Genomic DNA, 11,544 nt, shown 5'->3' on the forward strand with positions numbered 1-11,544 from the left:
ACACCAAGTGTAACTTGAACTCATATATATATATATATATGAGCGCAGCTTCTATCCAATGCATTGGACCCGCTACGATCATGACACGTGTCCAAAAAATTTTCGAACACGTGTCATGATCACAACGGGTCCAGTGTCACAGGACACTGAACAGAAGCCACATCCTATATACATATATACATACATACATATATATATATATATAATAGAGAGAGAGAGAGAGAGAGAGAGAGAGAGAGAGATCCAAATTATGTTTATATTTTTATTATAGGGGGGAGTGGTTGAGGAGGATAAGGGATCCATTACCTAATTGTATATTATAGTTCGACACCCCCAAAATTTATATAATCACAACCCTTGTCTTGTTCCATAACGACAACAAGAAGTCAGCCAAAGCAAGTTTTAATTAATGGAACCCTTTAAACCGTATGTGATAGTTTAGTTTACATTTGCATAAATATCATATGGGGTTTTGTAGGACTTGATGGCAAAGTGTCGTATGACGAGTTGAGATAACGTCACCCAAGATTTTCTTGCTCTTTCTTATGATCTTCTTCCTTATCCATTTTGGCACAGAAATACATTAATTAACACATAATGACAGCTTAACCATTTGGGTTTACCGTTAATCAAAGCAAATAGTCGTCTGCCGCGTATAACACAGTTTAGTTTAATGGTTTTGTCTATATCCATAGACATTGGGTTCATAACTTAAATTTGCACGAGTTTAAAGATAACATTAACAACAATTTAGCTTGAAATCTGTGAAGAGATTTTCATTTCTCACTCAAACAAAGCATAGTTTAATCGGATGTATTTGAAATAAAGCAGCCATATCCAATGAATCTGATGCAAAACAATCCCAAGCAAAGGACATAAACAAACGTCTAGTAAATTTGATAACATGGTAACCTCCACAGTTGAGAGAAGGATGAAAAGAAACTAGCATTAAGTGAGCAAGTAAATTGAGTTGAAGCCATTTCCTATTTACTTCACAGGAACTGACCAAGTGCATGGCTTGCCAGATAGAGAAATTTTGATTATGGGTCTTAATTCTTAACTCTGAGCAAGAATGTCAACATACAAACATTGGGTGCAAATTTTGGGCCAATTGAGCACCTTTGAAAGCAGTAAATCCCGATTCCTAAACAAGTTCTTAGCTAAAAATTTCAGACTTCACCAAAAAAAAAAATGGAAGTGAAAACGAAACACATCTGGCCTATCTCCTACTGTAGGCATCTGAAAAAATTTTACACAAATCATAGTGTACATAAAAACAGATGCAGCGAAACAAACCAGCCGCATCCCACGTAGATTAAAACCCTAGGTGGAACAGCATCCAGCTCTCTTCACAGCAGAAACATCTTTACTGACATCTATTTTCTCCCCTTTGGAAGGAACAGCTGATGCAGCTGCGTCATCTCCAGTCTCCATGGCCTTCTTGCTCACTATATGGTAGATCTGAGTAAGAACTTCTGCAAAAGCATTGTCCACATTAGTTGCTTCCAGAGCAGAAGTTTCCATGAAGAAAAGGGACTCCCTCTCGGCAAAGGATTTCCCATCCTCAGTTGAGACTGCCACAAGGTGACGAAGATCTGATTTGTTACCAATGAGCATAACCACAATGTTTGGATCTGTGTGATCCCTCAACTCCCTTAACCACCTTTCAACATTTTCAAATGTGGAATGCCGAGTGACATCATACACAAGCAGTGCACCAACGGCCCCACGGTAGTAAGCACTAGTTATGGCCCGGTACCTACAAACTCAACAAACAAGGTCAAATGATGAAAAAGTCTTGGGCAGACAAAAAGGCAATATCCAATAGGTGTAAAAACCTCAAAGCCTAGGAATATAACTTAATTGCATTAAAACAAAGAAATATCCAAAGAACAATGCTAAAAACACAAAGAGAATCATCATGTATCTAATTAACTGGTAAATTAATTCACCATCCAACTTTCATTTTAAAGCATTCACCATCATCCTGATAGCAGCGCAGGAATTTAAATTTGCCAACACACTATCTAGAGTTGTGTAGTGAATTCAGACATAAAAACATCCAATTTCATAAAGAAAATAAATTGATTGGATCTATTTCATAATGCTACCATCCAAAACACAAGTCTAGGGACAACATTTTTCACAACTTTTTTCATACAATATATGGCCTGTTGTGATGCATGATAAAAGTGGTATCAGTGGTGGACCCAAGTAATAGTAATATTGCTTCCATCACAATAGGACATGTCAGCAGTTGTGGAAAAATGTTGTGTCCTTTGCATTATTCTATCCAAAATAATCTCCCTTTGATACATGCGAGAAGCTTTCTTAACTGCCTCACTGTCACAAACATACATGGTACGTAGCCAGCAATATGTCAAACTTCTTCAAAAATGCATGACCAGAGGCCTTTTTTTCCCTTTCATCTTGCAATGCAGAACAGAAACCTAGTGTATTGCAGTGCAGAACACAACTGACACTGAACAGTGTTTGTTGTTTGTTTTGCTAACACTAAATTCTTTGATTCAATTCTTGATTTTTGAGGTTTGTGTTCATCAGTTTTTTTTTTTGTAGCACTTTTTGTTGAGGTAGTCTTTGGAGCTAAGTAAGGAAATGTTAGCATACTACTGTCTTTGTTAGTGCTAATTAGGTTTTAATTTGAGGCTTTCACATGTGAAATATATTTTTCTATCACTTCTTCCATTGTCCTGCTAGTATGCTGAAATATGCAAAAATTATGGAACTCTACTACATCACTCTGCCAGAAATAAGGCAGAAACGATGCAGAAGTCAATAGTACCATCCTTTGTGGCACTACGCATACAGGCTCAAATCCAAAAGCCCAACCCAGCAAGCTAACATTACCTCTATCAAGCACACAAACACTGATTTTCTATCAAATTTCACATTCTCCACAATGTAATAGTATACTACCTTTTCTTTTTTTGCTAACTGTCAAAATTAACTTCTCCCTCCTCTCAGAGGACTGTGGGGGCAAAACCAATTGAAATGAGACTCCGGTCTGCACACAGACACTTTCTTGGAACAAATTGACAGACACTTGATGTAGGGTCCATTTGTTTTGCGCATCTCACGTCCACGTTTTACCGTTTCAGCTTTTTTTTTTTTTTTTTTTTTATTCAACTCAGCGCCTCTTGCACCGTTCATGGGACATGAACAGTGCAATCAGGCATATGAACAGTAATTTTAAAAGTGAACACTAACCGAAAAATGATTTTTTATTGTTTTCAATTTTCAGCAAAATAAGCAGTATCCAATCGCATACGTAATAACTAATAACTATATGGACAGATATAGCAAGCATGCAATATATATGAACATTTCAACCAAGAAATTTGCATGCATTCCAACAGGTACCAGCAAAAGTTAATGCTCTATTATATCTCATTCTTTCTCATGTAGGATTTATATGCAGGTGATACTCTTACCTATGTTATCAACATCTAATAGGCCTGATACCAACAAGCTGCAACAAAGTAATCCAGAGAACGCATTAGAGATTGTCCATCTAATATAAGACCTAGTTAGTTCTTATTGGTAAATTGCACACACCCAATGGGTTTTGAATCAACCAGGTAACCCTCCACCAATTCTTGTAGGAGGAAGAAGTGTCATTTGAACTAGAGATCATTGGCCATAGAAGGTATTTAAAGTACTGAAAACATTTGTTCAAATTTTTCCCAAATATAGATTTTTCTTCCTACACTCCTAGTTTATCTTTTACTTGAATTTTCAATAGTGTCTAAAGGAAGCATAACAAGGAGGAGAGAAAGAAGGATTGACACTTATTGAACTAAACTACAGAAGGCTTATGCCTAAAGACCAAGCTTGTCATACTTATCAAAAAAAAAAAACCAAGCCTGTCATAAATGCATACCAGTACATGAACCACGAGGGCAATGGAGTTCTCAAGATTTAACATTTTTCTCCGGGTCTATGAAAGCAAGAGTTTAGAAGCATGGGTTAGGATCTACTTCCCACTTAAAGGTCCCTCCCAATGATTTTAAGGTAGCATGAGATGTAGCTAAAAACCTATATGTGTTTATATCAAACTGAGATCGCAACCTAATCACCAAGTGGAAAGTGCAAGTTTTCAGCAGAAAGTTGAAATCAAGAATTGAAGATTACCCCGCCAAGGACCTCATTTTGGACAGAGCATTCATGAAAGATACATAGCATAGATTCAGGCAGATACAAGTTATCGTAATTCATCAAAACCAAACAATCTTGGACCCCAATGATTTTGACTACATCAAAGAGAAACATAGGATGATGGTAAATTCTAATTCTACTAGTAAGGAAACTTTTTTTTTTTCAAATAAGTTTGTTCTGGTCCCAAGGGGAAGGGGGGATAGAGATTCGAACTAGTAACCTCGACTTCATGAGGCGCAGTCCCCAACTGATTGTACTACCTCCTGAAGTTGGCCACAAGAAGGAAAAGACAAGATTCGAACCAGTTACCTCCACTTCATAAAGGTATGGTCCCCAAATGATTGCGCTACCTAGGAGTGTGCGTGTGTCAGGTTGGGTGGGGTTGAGGGGATTTTTCAACCCAACCCGCCATGGTAGATTAAAAAAAATTCAACCCAACCCAACCCATCACAGGAGTCCAACCTAACCCACATGAATGAGGTTGGGTTAGGTTGAACCCATAAGTTGGACAGTTTTTTATTTATTTTATTACTATTATTATTAAATTGAGTATAAAAAAATATATCCCACCTACCACCTAAGTTAATAAACAAAATATACATGAACTAGTATTCCAACTCAGTTATAAACAAATAGGAGTGAAGTGGGAGAGAGAGAAATAAGATTGTTAGAGTTTGTGAGGTAATTGAGTTTTATATAGGAAGAGCCGAATAGGAAAAAAAATTATTAAATATAATATATTCTTAAATTTATATATAATTTAAAATTTAAATATATAGGTGGGTCGGGTCGGGTCTGGGTAGGCGAGTTTGTGATTGTTATGACCCAAACCCAACCAGACCCACTATTTAAAAAATAAAAAAAATAAAAAATTCATAATCCAACCCACCAACGCCTAAAAACCGACCCAACCGGGTCGGGTCGGGTCGGTTTTGGTGGGTTGGCTGCACACCACCGCTGCCCCTTGAAGTTTACTAGTTAGGATACTTATTCTATCCTATTAATTTTTACCAACAAAAAATTGCAACATATTTAGTATGAAAATTGTTGTGTCTACCAATCAATTCTATTTGGAATAGAATGACAGAGAACAGGCCAGTTCCACACAATCTAGTTCAAATAACCAACACTATATTGTTTTTTTTTTTTTCTCTTTTTTTTTTTTTTTAAGTAATAACCAACACTATATTGTTTAAAAATAAATAAAATAAAAACACCTTAAACCAGATTTTGTAGACCAGAACAGTTATACAGTTCATTTGATTATTACATCATAGTAGAATAAGCATATCAAAGAGCCCAATTAAACAACCTGTGCTGACTGGATTTCCAAACAGCCCTTCATTAAATAATTGTGTGTTTATTCAAAAGCAAGCATGACAATAAAACTATACTCACGTGCATAGTACATAAAATGCTTTGCTTACTGATACTTTTAGTGTACAAAGAACATACAATGAAAGGCCAGTAATGACAATGGCATTAAAGATGTGGATGTAGTAGGTAGTGGTGGTAATATTTATGCTGCATTCAACATCGTTATAATGTTATGCTACAGTAATATTTTTAATTGATTCCTGTTACATTTTAAGTCACAAGAATTTACTGAAAACTCTCAAGTACTGATCTATAGAAGTTGATATAAATAACGACAAGGATCATAAGACCAATAATTATCAAAATTGCTGCCAACAGTGGTATGCAGGAAGTGAGGTCCTTTTTTTTTTTTTTTTTTTACCCGTAAGAGTGTCCTGTTGAAATAACTCGTGGGAACATCCATATTTCAGTCTTGAACAACTAGAAATGATATACTTTTCAAGATCATGGACACCACCATATTTATACAAAGATATATGCATATACAGAAACATGTATAACATATAATTCTAAAAGGAGGGAGCCTTGAATCTATAGTTCAGACTTTCTTTTCAACAGTGCCCATATCCGAAATTAGACCTTCAAAATTTCAAATGTGTTACAACAATGATGACATAATACCAATTCTAATAATTCTAACCAACATATGCAACTTCACTCGAGCAATCAACAAAACCTAACTTATGCTAGTGTTACTGACACTCAATCACCACCACTCCTTAAATGTACAACCACTACACCCCAAGTGAAGTAACCATTTCCATCACAATCTTTCTGTAAATAAAACCAAATAAGTATTACATGCACAATGCCACTGCATATACGCTGCTATAACCCCACCCTCAAATGTCACCACAACCACATCAAAATCACCTTCACTACTGCCATGTGTAACATATGGACTGCATGTCACTTCCCACAACTTACTAAAGGAATTCTGCATGCTCAGAATCATAGTGCATTGCAATGACAAGAAACAATACATTAGAACATCAGTGACATAGCACTAAATCAGACAGCTTATAAAAACAAAAATCCAAATAAATTTAGGAACCTCTTCTAAGGTTCATACTTAGTTCAATTTCATATACATATCATTGGTGAGATTTACAATATATAAAAACTAATAACAACAACAACAACAAAGCCTCAGTTCCAAATTTTTGGGGTCAGCTATGGATCCCTAACAAATTAGTTAAGGTCAGCCACATACATTCTTTTCCCTCATTCTATTCTATCTGAAATCATACTCTCTATTACCTAATTGACAATATATACAAAAAACTAACATGATGTCTATATGACACAATGAGGAAATGAGGTGACCACCAGGGACGGACCTACATGTGAGCTAGGGGGCGGGGCGGGGGGGGGGGGGGGGGTGCCCGAGATTTTGAAAAAACTAAAGACTAGTATATACATCTACACAAGTTTAGAATTTTGTCCCTGAAATTTATATTTTGGCCCCCTCCCTCAAAATAATTTTCAAATTGACCCATGAAATCAAAACATAAAACTTATCTGCTATTCCTGCATTCCATTTGCCCAAGAAAAACAAAAACCTTAAGACAATTTGTTGGACAATTCAGAAAACCAGATAACAAAAGAACCTTTAGAAGGTTTGGTCCCATGGATCTCTCTTCCTTCCTTGATCCGATCTTTTCTCCTCTCTCTCTGTGTGCATTGTGGCGTGTCACTTGTGAGGCTGGGCTGCTGCTTTGCCTTTCTAACTTTAAGTGATAAAGGTGGAAAGTGGAAACTTTTATTCCAAAACTATTAGTGAAAGTGATTACAAGCAGCCACAATATCATGGGGCTACTGACAGTCCAATAACAGGGTACACCATACAATTATAGCTTCTTCTTTTTTACACCTATTGTTATTTGTTAGAACTTAGAACAAGGGGAAACATTAACATGTACTGTAGTTATTAATATAGATTAATTGAAAACGTTGCTATAATTAGTATTAAAAAAAAAAGGGAAATGTTAACCTTTAGTTATTAACATATCATTATAAAGATATTAGGTATGGAACAATGTAAAATATTAAATAAATTGATTTTTAAACAAAAATTGTAATGTGAAAAGATTAAAGAATCAGTCCAACTCGAATCAAACCAAAGAACCTAGAAGTTTAGAACCACTCATTTTTTTCGGTTCTCTTTGCAATCATACTTTTATAACCATGATAAATTCCTATGATTTTTTTATTTTTAATAATTCGATAGTTACAACAAGAAGAGGGGGATTTGAATCTTGCACGTCTTTGTTGGGTACACTAAGAAGTATTAGTTGAGCTACAAAACTATTGATTATAAATCCCTATAATTAATATGACTTTTATTTTATTCAACTACAATGTTTGATTTTTTTTTAAGAGAAAATACAAATAATTCGAGAACCAATATTGATGATGCACCTTTGCCAACCTCTAGTATTGACATACCAATTTCTAAAAATTTTCAAATAAAGAATTGTGGCCCCCTTAAGTTCAAATCTTGGTTCCATCCATAGTGACCACCCAGGGAACCCATAAATCCAGACATCCAGAAGATAGTCCACTTAATTACAAGAGTGTGCCACTCACAAAAACAAGCTTGTGCCTAGTAATCTTTATTGGGACAAGAACAGGTAGAAAAGACAACTAGTGTTTTTGTTTCATTCTTTCGTTTGCTTGTTAGTAGTTTAGTAAGCTTGATGGTATGCAAGCTCCTAAGAAGACTCAACCCCAGGTCTGGCATATCCACTAAACTTTACCAACAGACTAGGTGGCATCTTCGAAGGCAGATCAATAGGAAGGAACAACATTTTTTATGGAAATTATCAACATAGTTAAGGATGCATACTGGTGACAAACCATATTATAGATGGGGCCTAAATCATATTTGAAGCAACAAGAATTTCAGGAAGCTTATACCTTTTCGCTTATAGGTCTTCACGCTGGAATTTAAAACACTCAAATATATAATTAAATCAAACAAATTAAAAAAGACCAGATATAAATAATAATAATCTTTTTCTCCAGTAAAAAAATAATAATAACAAGGGATATTTATCTGCCAAATCCCAATGCTGCAACTAAAAACCTCCATAATAATTGACTTCCAATTCACAACACAACCATACCAGAATATAGACAAACAGGTATCTACGCTATTAGCATGCAAACTTTGCTCCATGCTGGAAACAAAAAACTTGAATTAACATGGAAACTCTAAATACACAACACAAGCAACCAAGCAAAGAGTAGTACACTTGAACCTTCCTTTTTTAGTGGTAAGTTACACAGATGCCTGGTGGGACTTGAACCCACAACCTCACCTTCCACCTTGCTCTAACAAGGGGAATTAGTGCCATTTGAGCTAGACCTCATTGGCATAGTACTCTTAAACATTAAATGCTATTAAGAAAAATGCTCTCAAATAAGTAAAAAATAGCACAACTTGATGCCACATTATTAGCTTATTATGTTAATAAGAATGACAATATAATACAATTAATCTATTCAAGTACATTTCTAATTCTTGGAGGGGGTTATTACATGGGAGATGCAACTTCCAAAGAACAATAGGAATAAAAATTTATACCATCCCAACCAAAACAAGAGATTATCATAATAAATGTTTAATGCATGTTGTCAAGAAGACCGTATATAATTGGGGTAAGATGCAGTAGAGTATAGACAAGGAATGAGTTCAACTAATGGACATCTGGATTACACACAGTAACATGCACGTGCATGTGTGTACTCTTATGATAGATAACATCAAGAGAACATAAATGGTCCAATTGTTATGCCCACACACAGAGATGAGCAAGTGGACCACAAAATTAGGGCAATAATGATATAGAGCAGTGCTTCAAGAGTACCATGTCATTGACACATTTGATAAAATGATACAATTGATGAGGACTCTTAAGATACTATAAGCCTAGCCATGGTCAGCAAATTAGGATCAGGTACACAAAATCAGCATTCTTATACCAAACACCAATCCTCAGATTGTTAAAGGGAGAAGAAAACAAAGAAATTGACAATAAATTAGGGACAACATCAATAGAGACAATATGAGTAAAGACAACAGATATGGTTTATTTTTATATAAATAAGTCCAATGGTTACACCATTAAAATTGTTTAGCAACAGGCAAATTGAACAAAACAAAACGCCAAGAAAACAAAAGGAAACAGAATAAAAACAACCCAAAAACAAAAAAGATTGCGAAACAAGATAAAAAGATATTATAATCATTTAAAGATTTTATTCCATGACAATTTAAATAAATTATTGACTACAAATCATATCTAACATATGACCAGCCTGCACAGTGGAAAATACAAAAGCTTCAGCAAATGCAATCCAGCTTTTACATTAATTAAACCACATCTAATTCAAACTTCAAAGCGAAATCACACCTACCCAATTACAAGCCAGAACATTTTGCCTCATTTCTCAATCATTCTCATGTTTCAGATGCATATTGCATAATTCAGACGTAAATTCAGATAACAAGCAGCAGAATATCAAGATCTACTACTCCAAACCAAAAATCTAACTTTGATCTGCCATGCAGCCTGATTGCTAGGAAAGAAAACTTTTTTTTTTCCTGTTATTGTTAAGTAAAATTAAAAGAGGATATACGTTTAGACTCAGATCTAGTAAAAACAGACCCGTCTTAGTATCTTAAACCACCATATCTATGCTAGAACTCAAATAAACTAAACCCAATACTCAACCAAGCTTGATATAGTAGTTTTCAGATTGGCATGATAATTCACGTCCAAAGAATCAAAACAACAAAAACCAGGAGACATTAACTAGAATTTCTTTTCCTTTCCACGTTTTCTCAGCAACCAAACACCCAAAAACTCACAAAAACTTTGAAAAACGAGAAATGCCCAGATCATAAAAACAAGAATTACAGACCCAAAAACACAAAAAAGAAGGCGCACCTTTCTTGGCCAGCGGTATCCCAAATCTGGGCCTTGATGACCTTGCTATCGACATTCAAGCTCCGAGTGGCGAACTCGACCCCGATGGTGGACTTGGACTCGAGGCTGAACTCGTTGCGAGTGAACCTGGACAGCAAGTTGGACTTGCCCACACCTGAGTCACCGATCAGCACCACCTTGAACAGGTAGTCATAGTCATCTTCAGCTCTGTAACCAGCCATTTTTTTCCAAAACAAAATACCAAAACTTTCGCTCCCAAAATAAGCAGAGGGAGTTTTCAGTTTTAGTTTAGAGAGAGAGAGAATTGTGTGTGTTTTTTACTTTTTTTGAGATCTCTCTCACTCTACTCTCTCTCTCTCTCTAAATTTAGTACTTTTGTTTGTGTTTTTTTTTTTTTTTTTTTTTTTGGGGTGACCTTTTTGGGTTTGTGAGTTGGAAATGTTCGAGAGACCAGAGGCAGAGTCTGGTTGGGCTGGAGTCCAAAGCAAGACAGAGGGATGTGTCTGTTTTTGAATGCTGAGCTTTGTTTGTTTGGTTGGGCAAGGAATAAATGGAATGGCATTGATGTCACTTCAGTTCACAAACTCGACTAGTCTAGTCTAAGTTCACTTCATTCTTCAATGATTTCAATCAGGTTTTTTAGTACTTTGGTTGTTGTGAGGATATTCTTGTCCAACAAATTCTAGTTGCGCACAATAAAAACACACAAATTTTGCCACAATTTTCAACGTGACTTACTATAATTAGTAAAGAAATAGTTATAAATCTATATAAAAGCAACAGATAATTAATCATAATTTGTGAAAATTGTGAAAAATATAATTAATTTGCACATTTTGGATGCTCCTTGAGAGTTGAAGGAAGGTTGATCATGGGAAAGTTATGTTGGACAATATTGTACTCTTAAACAAACACTAAGTTAAGGGAGGGCTTGTGTCTAGTGAAAATTTCCACTGGACACGTCCAGATTCGGACACATATCCAAGAGTGGACATGTGTCCACAATCCAACGTGTCCAGTGGACACAAGTCGGACC

At 35.6% G+C, this 11,544-nt stretch overlaps 1 protein-coding gene across 1 annotated transcript; it reads right to left on the bottom strand.

Moving 5' to 3' along the window:
* Positions 1-965: 965 nt before the first annotated feature.
* LOC111987569 (ras-related protein RABA1d) lies at positions 966-11,006 on the bottom strand. The gene is made up of 2 exons (XM_024019284.2): positions 10,509-11,006; positions 966-1,759 (listed from the first exon to the last, which is right to left on the bottom strand). The coding sequence occupies exons 1-2, from the start codon at positions 10,727-10,729 to the stop codon at positions 1,324-1,326; spliced, it is 657 nt and encodes a 218-aa protein (XP_023875052.1). The 5' UTR covers positions 10,730-11,006; the 3' UTR covers positions 966-1,323.
* Positions 11,007-11,544: the final 538 nt, after the last annotated feature.

This window comes from Quercus suber, unplaced genomic scaffold (assembly GCF_002906115.3).
Source record: "Quercus suber isolate HL8 unplaced genomic scaffold, Cork oak 2.0 scaffold_127, whole genome shotgun sequence".
Taxonomy (NCBI): Eukaryota; Viridiplantae; Streptophyta; class Magnoliopsida; order Fagales; family Fagaceae; genus Quercus; species Quercus suber.